At 44.3% G+C, this 17,035-nt stretch overlaps 1 protein-coding gene and 1 pseudogene across 6 annotated transcripts in view; one reads left to right on the top strand and one right to left on the bottom strand.

Annotated features, from left to right (window-relative positions):
• ELMO1 (engulfment and cell motility 1) overlaps positions 1–14,156 on the top strand; it is a 318,949-nt gene extending 304,793 nt beyond the window's left edge. For all 6 annotated transcript variants that reach the window (XM_077916521.1, XM_077916522.1, XM_077916518.1 and 3 more), the window contains 3 exons: positions 5,896–5,975; positions 8,478–8,555; positions 12,954–14,156. In XM_077916521.1, the coding sequence (XP_077772647.1) occupies positions 5,896–5,975; positions 8,478–8,555; positions 12,954–13,154 (359 nt within the window). In that variant the 3' untranslated portion in view covers positions 13,155–14,156. The remainder of the gene's footprint in view (positions 1–5,895; positions 5,976–8,477; positions 8,556–12,953) is intronic.
• LOC114607793 (small ribosomal subunit protein eS24 pseudogene) lies at positions 1,002–1,403 on the bottom strand (annotated as a pseudogene).
• Positions 14,157–17,035: the final 2,879 nt, after the last annotated feature.

Raw genomic sequence — 17,035 nt, 5'->3', positions numbered from 1 at the left:
TAATTGAAATGTCCGCAACTCCTGTGTTTGTTTCCTTTTTCATTGCTTTGTGATGTAAAATGAGAAGATGTAAGAAAATGGAGAGGAGGAAAGGGCAGAGAAGGGTTTGGCAGGTGATTGGATCCTTAGATCTTTTTTGCTTTCTCCCCTAAAACCCCAAACCCTTTTTCATCTCGACAGTTGTTGACTGTTACAGCACTTAATTCCTTCTCCTCTGCTAGCTTCTAATTATAATCCTTCCTTTAGGGACTTCTCTCAGCCCTCTTACTACAGGCTGGGTCTGTTTCATCAGGTTCATTAGCCAAGAAGTTGACTCATGGCAATTTTGAACATAAGGAGGAAGCACCAAACAAGAAAAGGACGAAGAAAGCCACACTTCCTGTTCTTCTGCATTAAATATTAGGGATAAAGGTAAAGGTACCCCTGCCCGTACGGGCCAGTCTTGACAGACTCTAGGGTTGTGCGCCCATCTCACTCCAGAGGCCGGGGGCCAGCGCTGTCCGGAGACACTTCCGGGTCACGTGGCCAGCGTGACATCGCTGCTCTGGCAAGCCAGAGCCGCACACGGAAACGCTGTTTACCTTCCCACTAGTAAGCGGTCCCTATTTATCTACTTGCACTCGGAGGTGCTTTCGAACTGCTAGGTTGGCAGGCGCTGGGACCGAGCAGCGGGAGTGCACCCCGCCGCGGGGATTCGAACCGCCGACCTTTCGATCGGCAAGCCCTAGGCGCTGAGGCTTTTACCCACAGGATAGTCCTCTTTAAAATGAAGACAAAACAATTTATTTGCAATCCCTCTACTGAACACTGAAAGCAGCGTATAAATGCTATTATAAAGTTGTGCTGTACTTTATAATTTTCTCTTCCACAAGCAGGGATTTTTCTTCAATAATTAGTATTTTATTTATTTTTTTGAGTTTTCACAGAATTTATTTGACCGGAACGCAACGCAACAGTACAATCTCCATATATTTTCTGCCAGGTTAACTTGATTTCTCTTAAAATCCACTGCTGGCTCACTTCTTGCCAGCCCCAATGTTTGCTTCAGCTGTCCCTCTGACCTTCTTCATTCTGTTCTTCTGTTCTTTACGCTGTTTCCCAGAAGTCTTTTTCTTTTCATACAAACCATGCCTGGCAAGTCTGTGCTTTGATTCATTTTTCTTTGCATAGTCAAGGGGATCATAGATCATGCCAAAGCCTGTTGTCTTCCCACCTCCAAAATGAGTCCTTAAGCCAAAGATGAAAATGACATCTGGGGTTGTCTTGTACATTTTGGCCAACTTTTCGCAGATTTCAGTTTTGGGAACAGTGGCCTTTCCAGGATGAAGAACATCTATCACCATTTGCTTACGCTGAAGCAGCCGGTTGGTCATGAACTTCATTGTTCAGATGGTGACCATGTTGTTAATCGTGGTGGCGTCTCCCATAATTAGTATTTTTTAAAATAGAATTTGATCTCTGATAGCTAAACCCCAGCATGCAATTTTAAGCACTACTTGTTGGGGAGGGATTATTTAAAAAACACTCAAACAGAGCATTCATTGACTATACAAATGTCAGAGGTAATAAGGTTGAAATGTGTTTGTCCCCTGAGGAAAATGCCCGGGGTTTCCTTCACACCAGTTGGCTGAAAGATACAGAGACAAGGACCTCAGCAGAGTGTCGTAACAGCACCAGTTTATAGTCAGACTCGCTTATTTTCATTGCTTCACAGATTGGCCTCACGGCTGTTCCAGGCTTTTTATTGCAATCCTTCATCAGAATCTAGGACAAGGTTTCTTATCACTTCACTAAGGCTCTGGCGTCAAGAGGAGCTGCTTACTTCTCCTTGTGCTCAGAGAAATGATACCGAATGCTAGAGTGGAATGAAAGATGATGATGAGGCAGTCAGTCTTGAATAACTTTGAAATGTGTCTTTGATAGCTGAATTCACTCATCCAGCCCAGACTTCTATTAACTGTGAAAGCATGCTGTGCTAATGTAAGTCCATGCTGAAAAAAATTGAAATGCCTAGCCAGATTGCTACTGACATTCCACTTCTAGGTAGAGCTATCGTCAATCCGAAATAGGACTTCAGCCCATAAAGGGTGAGATTCCATGGAAGCCACCTCTCTTATTGTTGGCTCCTGTCTGTCTCAAGAGACAATGGAGTGTGCCTCTCGGGGAGAAGACAAGCTGCTACATTAGCAGCACCAAAGTGACCTCCTTGGGGTGCAAGCCTGGGCAGTGTGTATGGAGGTCCTGAGCTGCCCAGACGACAAGACCCCTCTTGGCCTCACTGATGTGATCCAAAGGAAAGCTAGAATAATAGTTGGCACCAGCTTGACTGCAGGAGTTGTTCATATATATGGCATTGTTTGAGTACAGTGAGAAGGGAAACACACTAAAAGGAAAGCAATTGCCAGTTTTAAACCTCTCAGCTGCCTTGTGTGTGAGAGATAAAAGATGCAAAGCCCTCAAATATTCCATGGGTAAAGGTAAAGGGACCCCTGACCATTAGGTCCAGTCGTGACCGACTGGGGTTGTGGCACTCATCTCGCTTTATTGGCTGAGGGAGCCGGCGTACAGCTTCCAGGTCCTGGGGCCAGCATGACTAAGCTGCTTCTGGCAAACCAGAGCAGCGCACGGAAAGGCCGTTTACCTTCCCGCCGGAGTGGTACCTATTGATCTACTTGCACTTTGAAGTGCTTTCGAACTGCTAGGTGGGCAGGAGCAGGGATTCAAACTGCGACCTTCTGATCAGCAAGTCCTAGGCTCTGTGGTTTAACCCACAGCGCCACCCGCGTCCCAGCACCACGGTTACCTTCCTACATGGTTACCTTCCTACAATCTTGTGTTTCATTCTCGGTATCCTGCATCTTCAGTGTGACTGATGTTCCAGATTCAGTGCTGTAATTTAGAAGAGATTAGCATAGGTGTGCAGCACACATCAACCGAACTTAGCATTCACTAGCTGAGCAAGCTAACTGACCGGCTTCTCTTCATCTTAAAAATACAGTAAACATAGCTCAGTGTGAAGTGTGCGTGCAAAGGGGGCTGCAGAATAGGACAGAGGAGGAGGCATGGGAATGGAGGGGATCTGTGTGCAAGGGAAAGTTTAAGAAACCAAGGAGACAAGTGGATGGGGAAAGGCAGTGAAGGTGAAAACAGAGGTTGAGTAAAAGAAAGGATTAGGAGGCATGGGAATGGGGTTGAAGATGAAAGCAGGGGCATGAGAGGTTCTGCAGAGCAGGAGAGAATGGTGGCTTCATAGGTCACAAGGGAGGAGGAGGAAGATGCTGGAGGCTCCCATAGGTGATTTGTGGGCAGGGGGGTGCACAAAAGGAGGGGGGTGAGGTTTGGACATCAAGGTGATGGTGAAAGCGAATATAAAGCAGCAACAGAAGAGACGTGGCTGGGAAGATGAATCACAAGCTTAGTAGTAGCAGGGGGTGGGAAGGGGAGCTCTGTGGGGCTGGTGTGGGGGGATTGGCAGGAGGGTTGGTGAGTGGGATGAGCAGGGACCCAGTCCATAGTAGTAGAATCTTTTCTGGGTTGTTCATTAATTGTGCATTTTTAAGGGCATTAAGTTTGCTAGATGTCCCATGCAGAACCAGCTTTGGCCCTAGTGGTCAAGAGAGATTTGTTCCTTTAATTAGAATCGTTCTTTATTTCATGCATACAGAACTCCGTTCCATAGCTTAGAAGGCAATTCTCTAGTCTTTGTTCTTCCGGAAGCTTTGTATGGTGGAGCTGTTCAGTGAGTTGTGCCCCTGGTGTTCTCACTGGCCACTTTTCTGGACAAACAGTGATGTGTCTGGCCTTGGGTGTGGGTACTCTTTATTAGGAGAGCGCCTTCTGTCGTGAAAGAATGCAGAAAGCGGGGGGGGGGGGAGTTTGCAGAAAGGAAAACAGAAAAGACGGGAGATTTTAAAAGACAAGTCTTGACTTTAAGGCCCTCTGAATAAGTTTTGTGTGCTGAGGGCTACTATACAAAGAAATGCCATTAATAATACCTTTAACCTTTGTCATTTCAAGCAAGATATAACAGCTTGTTGCCTGGATAGAGAACTGACAAAATAAAATATGTCTGCTGAGTCTTGCTCAAACAGAAGAGGGGATAGATGCTTACCTTGCGCCATACAAAGCCTTTCCAAACAAAATTTATAGATTGCAAGGGAGTTTGTCACAGCCTTTCCACATCAGTCTGAGAAACACATAGGCAGGTTGTTGTTGTTGTTGTTGTTGTTGTTGTTGTAATATTTTGCCTCAAATTGGCTTGCGTTTGAAGCGATGTATGTTGTTGTTTCTCTAATGGGACGCAGGTGGCGCTGTGGGTAAAAGCCTCAGCGCCTAGGGCTTGCCGATCGAAAGGTCGGTGGTTTGAATCCCCGCGGCGGGGTGCGCTCCTGTCGCTCGGTCCCAGCGCCTGCCAACCTAGCAGTTCGAAAGCACCTTCGGGTGCAAGTAGATAAATAGGGACCGCTTACTGGCGGGAAGGTAAACGGCGTTTCCGTGTGCGGCTCTGGCTCGCCAGAGCAGCGATGTCACGCTGGCCACGTGACCCGGAAGTGTCTCCGGACAGCGCTGGCCCACAGCCTCTTGAGTAAGATGGGCGCACAACCCTAGAGTCTGTCAAGACTGGCCCGTACGGGCAGGGGTACCTTTACCTTTACCTTATGTTGTTTCTCTGAGTTAATTCATTTGAGCATGCTTATTTTCCCCCAGCCTCGATTGTTGCCTGTTTTTGTGAGGGCTTCAGTTGTGCCACTGCAAGCCTTTGCAAAGTGTATTGAACCACCGTCCTCGGAACCCATGCAGCCCACACACAACCATCTGGCATGTGGACTGGGAGTGGGGGGAGCCTCTGGGCGTGGGAATTGGCTAGGATGATTCTGGTGAGGTCTGAAAGTTACTCCAGTGGGAAATGCAGCTCTTTGCCTGGCAGGAGTAGATTCAGTGATGGAGGGTTGGTTAAAACAAAATTAAAATAAATAAAATAACAAAATTCCTTAGAGACGAAGTTGGTTGCGTTTCATAGATACCAGATGGAAACTACCTCTGACAAGCAACATAACTACACACACATGTAGACCTGTAACATTTAGACAGGATTCCTATCCTCACTTTTTGGGAGTAGGACCCAATCTGATTCTTTTGGATCCATTTCAAGCTGGTATTTGGTCTGGTTTGGGCTCTGAGAGCACCTTAGTTCCCCTGTGTGGTGGCCTGTGTCAGGAGGAGAGTGTCTCCTGTTGACACGCCTTGACCTCTCAACAGCTTTAATACCATCAGTCGTATCTTTCAAGAGCAGCTTTCTGAGTTGGGAGCAAGAGTCCTGGGCAAGATAAAGCGAATTAATAATAATAATAATAATAATAATAATAATAATAATAATAATACGAGGGGTGTTCATGAAAGATTTCCCCTGACGTACTTTCTGCAGACTGAGACAAACGAAACGGGGCACAGTTATTATTCCTTCTCTACGTAGCTACCAGCAAGAGTCAAACACTTCTTCCAGCGCTTTACGTAGCTGTGGAAACCTCGTCTGTAGAAGTGGGCAGGTTGTGTGAGAAGCCACGACTTGACCTCAGAAATCGGCATTTCATTGTCTGGAAAAAGCTTGCCCTTCAAAAAGAACTTCATTTTAATGTGTGTGTGTTTTTTTTAAAAAAAGTTGTCTATGATATGTTATTCTTGTAAACCACTTCAGGATTTCTCTTATGTGAAATGATACATAAATTTAATAAATACAATCTCATCTTTCTGGCTCCTTTCTCGCATCGGATGCTGGAAGATGGTGGAAGGGATGTCACTTCTGACATAGCGCTTTTGTCTTGCCTCTTGTTTCATGCCACAGTTTTTTCACACCTTGGACTATCTCTCTCACCGCCTCTTTTTCTTTTGCTGCAGTGCCCGTGGCAGACATAAAAGCAGTTGTGACAGGGAAGGACTGCCCTCACATGAAGGAGAAAGGAGCAAAACAAAACAAGGTATCATTTTGAATAAAATGCAACGACTTCTTAGTTAGAAAACTCTGCATTTGACAGAATAGCACATTTGTTAATTCTGCTTCAGAGAATTTGTGAAATTCGTTTTGAGGTTTTTATTTTTAACTTGTTCCATGACAGAGGTTTGAAGCAGGTAGCTATACTTATAAAAACACCCTATGAATCCAACAGAATAACATCTTTACATAAGTAGAAAACACCGTATTATTAAAACCATTCTATGAATGCCCAATTTAAGCCAAGTGAAATGGAAGAGCCATATAGCAGTCCCTGAAGCTCAGCTTTTAACAAGCCCCCAGAAGGAAAGCAATTGCATAGCTGTGAGAAGTTCCTGGACAGACGATGCTTTAAGTGCCCTGGATGCTAAACTGGAATTGTCCAGAGAATGCTGGTCTGGGAGACACTCTCCTCCCCATGTTTTCCTATTCTGGGCATCCACACAGATATACATTGGTACCTCAGGTTACATACGCTTCAGGTTACACACTCCGCTAGCCCAGAAATAGTGCTTCAGGTTAAGAACTTTGCTTCAGGATAAGTGCAGAAATCGTGCTCTGGCGGCGCAGCAGCAGCAGGAGGCCCCATTAGCTAAAGTGGTGCTTCAGGTTAAGAACAGTTTCAGGTTAAGAACGGACCTCAGGAACGAATTAAGTACGTATCCAGAGGTACCACTGTACACTCAAAGCACGCTTTCAAGAGCAGCTTTCCCAATGGGCAAATGGGAGTGTTTCCCTTCTAGGTGATGGGGAGAAGGAGAACCCAGATTTGACAACAATAAGGGCTGGGATTTTGATGATGACGACATAGTGTGCACCCTGCATAAAAGCTGTGTGCGCAAGCGTCTGAGATTGCACAATAAACCCGTGTCTACAAGCACCTTGAGTATGCAGGGGAGCTTGTTCCCTCCACAGGAGTGAATGGAGGAGCCGTTCCAGTTGCAGGTTGCCCTGGAAAGAGGTGTCTGGATGGAGTGACAGGCTCCTCTTTCTATGTGCAAAGTACTTGGGTTCACATTCCCCCAAGTTTCACAGCGGATTAGAACTTCCAAAGGATATTTTCATCCTTCTGCCCTTCATTATGCATAGCAACTGCTCTGGTGTTTGTGCATTGGCAGAGCAGAAGTGACAGAATGCTGCTGCCGCAAGCAAAGAATAGATTTGGCAGAATGTCCTTACCGGTGGTTTCATCATCTCTCCCTTTGCCAGCATACAGCTTCCATCCTTCCAGAGGGATCGCTTAGCAATAAATAAGCGCAATGTTGTTTGGGTACTCAATGTCAAGGCTATCTGGAATAGCTTGATGGGACACAATCTAATTCACTCGTTTTTCTGTCTGCCGGTCTTCAAAATTGGCTTTAATTCTAAGTGGTCCCACTGTAAATGTCATTTTCATTATTTTCTTGTATTATCTGAATACGTTGTGTGCAAAAAAACAAAACAAAGCAACCTACAGAACAATAAGCAACCCTGGTATTGCTTTAATAAGCCTTTAAATCAAAGATTTCCAAGGGAATATTGACTACAGGTTCCTATTATTATTATTATTATTATTATTATTATTCTTCTTATTCTTATTCTTATTCTTATTCTTATTCTTATTCTTATTATTCTATCCTGCCTTTTTCCCTGCCTGGGCTTCAAGGCAGATTATATACAAAATAGAAGCAACTGAAAACATAGGTGGGGCTTTAAAGGTCAAAACCAGCACCTTAAACCTGACCCTGTACTCCACCGGGAGCCAGTGCAGCTGGTAAAGCACTGGATTAATGTGATCCTGCGACGATGACCCCATATGGAGCCTTGCTGCGGCATTCTGCACCCGCTGTAGTTTCTGAGTCAGCTTTAAGGGCAGCCCTGCATAGAGTGAATTACAGTCATACCTCGGGTTGAAGTATGTTCAAGTTAAGTATTTTCGGGTTTCGCTCTGCAGCAACCCAGAAGTAACGGAGTGCGTTACTTCTGGGTTTCGCCACATGCGCAGACGCTCAAAATGACGTCACATGCATGCGCGGAAGCGGCGAAACGTGACACACGCAGTCGCATGTTACATTTACTTCAGGATGCAAACAGGGCTCCAGAATGGATCCCGTTCGTATCCAGAGGTACCACTGTACAGTAATCAAGCCTGGAGGTAACCATCGCATAGATCACTGTGGCCAGATCAGGGCAAGAAAGGTAAGGGACCAACTGCTTGATACAGCAGTTACCTGTTGTAATTTGTGAGTTACCTGTACGTCCAGTTGCCTCCTCACAGCCAGGTGGGGGTGAGGTGCTCCCAAGCCCAAGGCTTCCTGCTTCTCATTCACATGGTGCTGTGCTCAATAATTTGCCATGCGGTGGGACAGACGCCTTTACACCTTTTCTACCTAAAAGAACCATTACTGGTTACACTATGAATTATCACAGTGTGTGAACCAAGCCTAGGAAACTTGTTAAAATCATATTAGGCCCCTTTTCTGGTAAATATTTCTTTGTCTCTTTTCAGGAGGTGCTTGAGCTCGCATTCTCCATCTTGTACGATTCCAATGGACAACTAAATTTCATTGCTCCTGACAAGCATGAGGTAAATCGTGTGTGGTTCTATTTGTGTATTAAAAAGAAAAAGAGGGATTACAGTGGTACCTCGCAAGACGAATGCCTCGCAAGACAAAAAACTTGCAAGACGAAAGGGTTTTTTGTTTTTTGAGCTGCTTCGCAAGACGATTTTCCCTATGGGCTTGCTTCGCAAGACGGAAACGTCTTGCAAGTTTGTCTCCTTTTTCTTAACACCGTTAATACAGTTGCGACTTGACTTCGAGGAGCAACTCATAGAACGCGGTGTGGTAGCCTTTTTTGAGGTTTTTAAAGACTTTGGTGATTTTTGAAGCTTTTCCAAAACTTTTCCGACACCGTGCTTCGCAAGACGAAAAAAATCGCAAGACGACAAATCTCGCGGAACGAATTAATTTCGTCTTGCGAGGCACCACTGTACCTTGTTGAGTTACTTTGGTCAGCACTGAACAGTTTCAAGAATTCCTGAAGAACCAGCTAAGACTATATTGCGGTTTTTCCACAGATCTCCGAGGTGCTCTTTAGCTGATCATGGGTACTTTGGTTTTAGCTAATTCTTGTATGTGCTAAGACAAACCTGTTCCAAGCAAAAATGTTCCAGAAAGGTCCACAAAGCAGCTGTGAGCTTCTCTTTGGCAGCCTGCACATTCACACTAAACCATGATTTGCGCAAACCAGCCACGGTCTACCTTCCTAAAGACAGGTGGCGAAGAGATTGAGGGCTGACCTTCTCTCCCCAAGATGCTCTGCTCATGTCCAGCCTCACTTACCATCTCGGCTGCCACCGAATGTCCTGATTTATTATTTTCATTCCTCAGTTTGGTCCCTGAAGAAAGAGAAGAAACAGTGTAGCACCTGGTCAAGTTTGAACTGCTATTTTGTTTGATATAGCACTTTTTGAGATCCTCTTCTTAGAAAACGTAAATATAACAGTGGAAGCCACGTTCAGGGAAGTGCAGAGGCAAAATCAAAGAGGACTTCCTCCTTTATTGGGCTATTCTTTGTTGAGGTGGATTCCACAATCCTTCACCCAAGGCACCTCTTTTTATTTGACTCCCCACCACCCGTGCTATTTACAGTGAATTCCAGCCAAAGACTTTCAAGAACTCTTCTTTAACTACAGTGTGGACGGTTTCTTCTAAAATAATGTGTATAGAGCACATTCTGTTTGGCTTTGTCCTCTTTCATCCCTCGTCATGTTCATATAACGATCTTTTCATCCCCCACCCAGCCTGGTGCTGCACACAGTGAGCTCTAGCTATTTTTAAGCTCAGCCTTATTTTCTAACACACGGTCAGCTAAATTTAAAATTCATCTTTCGGCATGGAATCTAAGAGAATCCTTTATATGATAAAAACACTGCTATGGCTCATTTAATTTTCCACTTGTAAACTAGGACACAGGCCAGTATGATTGAAATCTTTATTTTTAGACAGCTCCATTCAAGCACTTTTGTTCACAGTTGCATAAACGGTTTTTAGTAAGAAATTTGAGTGGCTGATAGAATAGGATTTGATGGTTGTTCATGAAATCCCCTAGGACGGCTGCTGATTTAAAACAGTTGTTTAGCCCGTGTTTATCTGGAACTGTCAGCTTCAGGGGGATGCTGCAGTTTTCCATTATTGTTTTTAAAGGAGGGGAAATGTTTGTTTCGTATTCACAGCTGAACCCAGCATCCAGAGTGTAGCTTTTAAAGGTCCAGCGACACTGACGTAATTCTGATTCTTAAAACAGTCAGGGCAATGCAAGACCTCACAATTCCCAAAATAGAGCCAATGACATAATCTACAGAATTTATATTGGCAACATGTATTACTAATTATACGGTTTTGCATCTACTTTCCATTTGCGTTCAACATTTTTCATCATTTTTCATAATATGGATGGATAAATACACACACCCCCAAATGAAGAAATAGTGCGCTAGTTTTGATGCAGTTTTGACTCTCGGAAGGTCGGCGGTTTGAATCCCCGCGACGGGGTGAGCTGCCGTTGCTCGGTCCCTGCTCCTGCCAACCTAGCAGTTCGGAAGCATGTCCAAGTGCAAGTAGATAAATAGGTACCACTCCGGCGGGAAGGTAAACAGTATTTCCATGCACTGCTCTAGTTTCGCCAGAAGTGGCTTAGTCATGCTGGCCACATGACCCAGAAAAACTGTCTGCAGACAAACACCAGCTCCCTCAGCCAGTAAAGCGAGATGAGCGCCACAACCCCAGAGTCGTTCGCGACTGGACTTAACAGTCAGTTTACCTTGTTTCAAGTCGCGACTGGACTTAACGGTGCTTACCTTTTTCTTTTTCTTTTTTTGATGAAATAGCATATCAGGCTTCTGTTTAAAATGATGAGCCCTCCCAGGTTAGTTGCCCCAGATTTATTTTGATGAACAAGTGAATCCAAAACTAAAGCTAGTTCTGCAATAAGAAAAGAGGCGCTGAATAATAATAATAATAATAATAATAATAATAATAATATATGTCAAGTCAATTCTTCCAGAAAAGAAAGGAAGTGAGAGGTGCTGGATGATGATGATGATGATGATGATGATGATGATGATAATAATAATAATAATAATAATAATAATAATATATGTCAAGTCAATTCTTCCACAAAATAAAGAAAGTGAAGTGGCCAGCATGGGATGATTAGACCACAGCATGTCTTCCCTGCCACAGGCTGGATGTAGAGGGTTTTTTGCATCTTCCCTACAAGAAGTTAGTCCCAGGAGGTGACTTAACATCCCCAGAATTATTTCACTCTCGTTCTGATCCATTGAGAACTTTGGACGTTTCCCAGTTGTGGATCTTCCACTGTCATGTCTTTGATGGCAAGTGACGCATTTCCCCCAAACTGAGAATGATATATTAGCTCCAGATAGAAATACAGTTCACATGCATCTATGCCACAGCTGAAATGTGTGAGGTGCTGTCTTAGACATTTACCCTAGAAACACAAGTCACCTTTACCTTCTTCCCTACTTTGGTGTAACATCTGAAGCTGTCCTGAGAAAAGTAACTTGGCTGCATAATAACCTAAGATAGTATTTTTATCTTAGGTGGTGTTGAGGGATGAGTGTTCAGACCCCTGGACACTCACTTGTGGGGTGCCTCATGGTTCTGTCCTCTCCCCCATGCTTTTTAACATCTAAATGAAGCCACTGGGAGAGATCATCAGGGGGTTTGGGCTGGGTGTTCATCCATATGCCAGTGATACCCAGCTCTTTCTTAAATTGGAACCAGTGAGGGAGGTGAATGTCCTTGTGTTAGTGTCTGGAGATGGTTGGAGGATGGATTGTGCCTAATGGATTGAGGCTGAATCCTGTCACGACAGAAGTACTGTTTGGGGGGGCAGGGGGTGGTCCCTGGTCCTGAATGAGATAACTGCGCCCCTAAAGGACCAGGTGCACAGCCTGGGAGTCATTTTGGACTCACTGCTGTCCATGGAGGCACAGGTCTATTCTATGTCCAGGGCAGCTGTCTTCCAGCTATATCGGGTACCCCAGCCAAGACCTTGCCTGCGCACTGTTTCGACAGAGTGGGACATGCTTGGACTACTGCAATGCGCTCTACATGGCGCTACCTTTGAAGGCAACTCAGAAACTACAACCAATCCAGAACGTAGCTGCCAGACTGATGACTGGGAGTGGCTGCCAGGACCCTATAACACTGGTCCTAAAAGATTTACATTGGCTCCCAGTATGTTTCCAAGCACAATTCAGTTGGTCAGGAACTTTAAAACCCGAAAAGGTTGTGGCCCTGTATACCTGAATGTCTCAGACACGGAGGTCCAGCGCTGAGGGCCTTCTGGCAGTTCCCTCACTGCAAGAAGTGAAGTTACAGGAAACCAGGCAGAGGGCCTTCTCAGTAGTAGTGCCTGCCTTGTGGAATGCCCTCCCATCATATGTCAAGGAGGTAAAGAACTACACAACTTTCTGAAAACACCTGAAGGCAGCCTTGTGTTGGGAAGTTTTTTTATGTCTTATGTTTTGCTGTGTTTTTATTATGTTGGAAGCTACCCAGAGGGGCTGGGGCAACCCAGTCAGGTGGCAATGCTATAAGTAATTAATAATAAAGAAAGTTGTGTAGTTCTTTACCTCCTTGACATATGATGGGAGGGCATTCCACAAGGCAGGCCCTACTACTGAGAAGGCCCTCTGCCTGGTTTCCTGTAACTTCACTTCTTGGGGCAACCCAGTCAGATGGCAATGGTATAAGTAATTAATAATAATTATCATTGTCGTCGTCATCCTTTCTCTTCTAGGCCCAGACTGCCAAAATGTTTGCAACACAGAGCTTCTGCTCTTTATTTATACATTCTGACTGCAATGAATATGGCATGCTTTTGCAGACTGATGCACTTATGCAAGGCAGAATAACGCAGCTCTTCCTTCCCTTTCTCCCCCCTTCCCTTCTAGTACTGTGTGTGGACAGATGGCCTAAATGCCCTTCTTGGAAAGGATATGATGAGTGAACTGACACGTAATGACTTGGACACTCTGCTCAGTATGGAGATAAAGCTGCGCCTCCTGGATCTGGAAAACATACAGATCCCAGATGCTCCACCTCCCATTCCAAAAGAACCCAGCAACTATGACTTTGTATATGACTGTAACTAAAGCTACTCACACGGCTGAGACTTGCAATCTAAACTGGAAGTGCTATAACTGGAGAGTTGTTTGGTTTTTTCTAAAGAAGAGAACAATATATGCACATTGGACTTCACTTTTTTTTTGGGGGGGGGGGATGCAAAACATTTATTTCCTCTTGCTTTCTACCCTTCCCTTTGGCCTAATGAAAAGCACTGCTTTGCATTAACTTCTCCTCGCCACTGGGCAAGATCTGATGAACATTCCAACCTGAAAGGTGAACCAAGAGGAACTTCCTTGTTTTCTGAAAGGCTGGGACGCACATTCCAAACAAAAGGACAAAATGCACAACTCCCAGACTACAGCCAGCATTGCAGGTGCTTTAACTGGAAGCAGAGAAGAGGGAAGTCTTCTGCAAGTGGAGGAGGGCAAGAGGTCTCTTTTCATGGAGTCAGCTAAAGAGCTGACCAAAAATGAAAACGAAGATGATTCACTGCTTTCAGCTTCTACACCATTTGTCATGTCCCTTAACACCAGCACCCTCCCCATTTGTGCTACACCACGTAACTGTTTCTTAAGACGACGAGTCTACAGGTCTTTGCTGGAAACATTTCTAACCTAATATCTCCCTCACGTGATTTCCACACTTTCAACGAAGCCACTTGCTGTTCTGTGTCCCTATTGTGTACTTATATATCACAAAAAAGGTGGGGGTCTTTTGTCCAGAGCGGGATTGTGGTTATTTTGTGTGCAAATGCGGCAGACGCCATAGATACCGAAAAGTGCTACGTATTCAGGTTTCCGTATAGACATGTGATTTCCAAGGGATTTGGTTTTGTACAAAACATCAGAACAATTGTTTTTTTGCCAAATATATATTTAATTAAGAACAAAATCGTATTGTGTGTACTTTTTCAAAAATTACCTGTGTGTTAATTTCCGTTTGGTACCTGGAACATTTGCCCTTGGAGATGAAATATGCACCAACATTCCCATCAGAATTGCTGTTGAATAAAATTGGACTTGTGCTGATTCTTGGAATTCTGTCTTTATTCAAAGATTCTTGTACATTCTCATTTCTGACTATTCTGCTCCTTGTGGGTGGAAGGCAGGACAAGTGTGAGTTGGGAGAAAAACATCCTGCTGTTATAACAGGCTGGAAAGAAATAGCTATAGTCTTCACGACTGTTAGCTGTGGAATAATTGAGCTGGAAAGGGACCATCAGGACATCCAGACCTCAAAACTGGACCATGCAGCTGCCAGCCCCACATAGAGGAATCTACATAATCCAGCCAAGCAATCCAGATGCCCCATGTGGTGCTAGCAGGTCTATGGCTATAGACAATGTATGAAAGTAAACCAAGGCTGAGGAACCCTTTTTTAATGTGAAAAGGCAGCATTCCTTCAATAGTGATTTCTTGGGGGAGGGTACCCCTGAGTCACTCCGTTTCTGTCTCTGCCACTACCTTCTGTCTTCCCCCATTGGCACAATTAGGCTTTGGGAGGAAGCTCCCATTGTCACCAGTAGGAGGCTTTCTTAAAAGCCCAATTGCTGCGCAGGGCTGGGGAGTTTCCTTGAAATTGCAGCATGCTGGGAAGGGAGGATGAACCACCATGCACACACAGCAATAAGACTTGGGGAAAGGATCTCAATGTCACCTAAGAAAAGGAGTCATTTAGCTATGCCCAAGCATAAAGGTGAGTTGAGAAATGGCCTGGGAATATCCTAAAGGGGATTTTGCTGAATATAATCCCATTTCCATGGCATCCAACACCTCCCTGTTGGGTCTGTTCTGTGTTACTTTGGTTTCCCCTTTTTTGAGCCAATGTGTTACTTTAGTATTATTGCCGGGTACATTATGTTGCTGCCTTTTGTTTTATCAGTTTTGTTCTGTACTGTTGCTCAATGATTCTACTGATTGTATTGTAAGCTGTTGTGAGGTGAGTGTGTGTGTTTTAAGAAAAACAGGAGAAAATTTGTTGAATAAAATCCACATATTCCCAAACCTCAATATCTTTTTTAAAAAGGAAATAGATTGCTGCGTAAATACACGCACCTGTATGTTCAGAAAACTAGAAAGCAGTAACGCATCCCTGGTGTACAGTCCATTTTTAATTTTCAAAGCATTATATTTTATTCATACTGGAATAGGCACATCTGATAAAAATGAGCATCAAAGCCTGGTGTAAGTAATCTGGGACTAGCTTTAGCAGTTCTTAGGTGTCAGTGTTAGCGTACCAGGTTCAGCATGTGTGCTAGATGACAACACTTATCACCAACCTTTGGTCAAGCGTGCAGAGATTCTCTTCCCCTGTCCTGACAAGGGCTCCTTGCATGTGTTCAGGCTATGTGTGTTGTCTTGTGTTTTAAGAGGACAGAGACCTGGGCTTTGGTTTTGCCACAGTGTCAGATTGTACCAGATTTAATCTTTTGACATGCGGACTTCTTTTAGCATACATGGGGTGAGGTGAGCTAAGATACATTTTTGCTTCCAAAAGCCTCTGTGTACATCCCTCCACGGGCCGGATTCAGTTGCTGAGATGAAAAGGAATCGTTCTAGCAAACGAATACGGAATTGCATTCTGAAATTTTAATGCAGCTAATACATTTTTTCTTCTCCCTTGGAGGTGATTGGAATGCCCTACAGAATGATCAAACAGATGTGGAAGAGCACAATGAATGGAAATGAATGATTCATGGCAGATTTCTGGATATTAAGTGACTACCACATCACGAAATTGAATGTTTTCTGTGGCATGTCACCTGCCTACTGAGAGGGGACTGAAGGCTTCTCTGTTCCTGTACTTTACCTGATGAGCAATCAGGTTGTGTTATGTGTGATATTGCACTAGGAACAAAGATTTATATATAGAATTGGCACTACAGCTTATTGTTCGTGGTTATATTATCTCTAGGGAATACCAGGAACTAAACAATAGAATACTCTACTGCTTTAAACCCTCTGTGATGCGTTTATCTTGACCATGGCAATAAACAATTCCAGGTAGGTGACGCCATGTACATGCCCAAAGCTCTCCGCAAAAAAGGGGAACATTTCACAAGCAAGCCCAGCAGTCACTCTCACAACTGAGAAGGTCATGAGGCTCCATGCCTGCATGCCACCCTAGAAGCAGTACCATAAGGCCATAAAGTCAGAGACCAATAAGCTACAAATATCTGCATGCAGGTAAGAAAGAGGCTGGACTGAAAACCAAACGACATGAGTCTGTCTAAGGCAGGACAGATAGACGTCTAGCTACCTAGTTCTGTATGATTCTAATTGAAATTCAGTCTCCTTCAGGCTATGCTTAGCACCCCACAGGCCTTCAACCTGGCTGGGTTAGCACAGGCTGTTGGGGAAACTAGAAAAACCTTTCATGAGATTATGATGTGCTAAAAAGCCTTGCCAGAAGTTCTGTATGTGCATCGTTGCTGGAAAGCCACAGCACTGTCAGGATCCGGACAAAAAGGAGAAAGGATTGGTAGGGAAGCCACCCAGATGATTTTTCATGGTACCCGGAACCCCATATCACAGTTCCACAATTAATTTTCAGGTTCTTTGTATGTAATCGGGGCTTTATGCAAAGCATGGGAGGGGATCATAGATCACCCCCCCCCATGCACACACATGTACAAGAATCAAGCAAGAGTTGCTTGTCTTTTCCTCTCACTTACCTATGGAATAAATGCATAAGATCCCTCTTCTCATTAAATCCAGACATGTGTAGAGATTGCACACAAGTATTCTTCTTTCACCATTTTCAGCTGAATAATTTAACAATGTAAAAAATCTATTTACAAATCCCAGACCAGTCCAGGGCATTTTGCTGCCCGAGGCAAAAGAGAGGATGCCCACAATCCCACATGTCTAATCTAACCAGACTGGCCCTTGACTCACTCTTCAGCGCT

The sequence above is a fragment of the Podarcis muralis genome, chromosome 12, assembly GCF_964188315.1.
Source record: "Podarcis muralis chromosome 12, rPodMur119.hap1.1, whole genome shotgun sequence".
NCBI lineage: Eukaryota > Metazoa > Chordata > Lepidosauria > Squamata > Lacertidae > Podarcis > Podarcis muralis.
The sequence above is the reverse complement of the archived record's forward strand: the minus strand, read 5'-3'. Positions and strand labels throughout refer to the sequence as shown.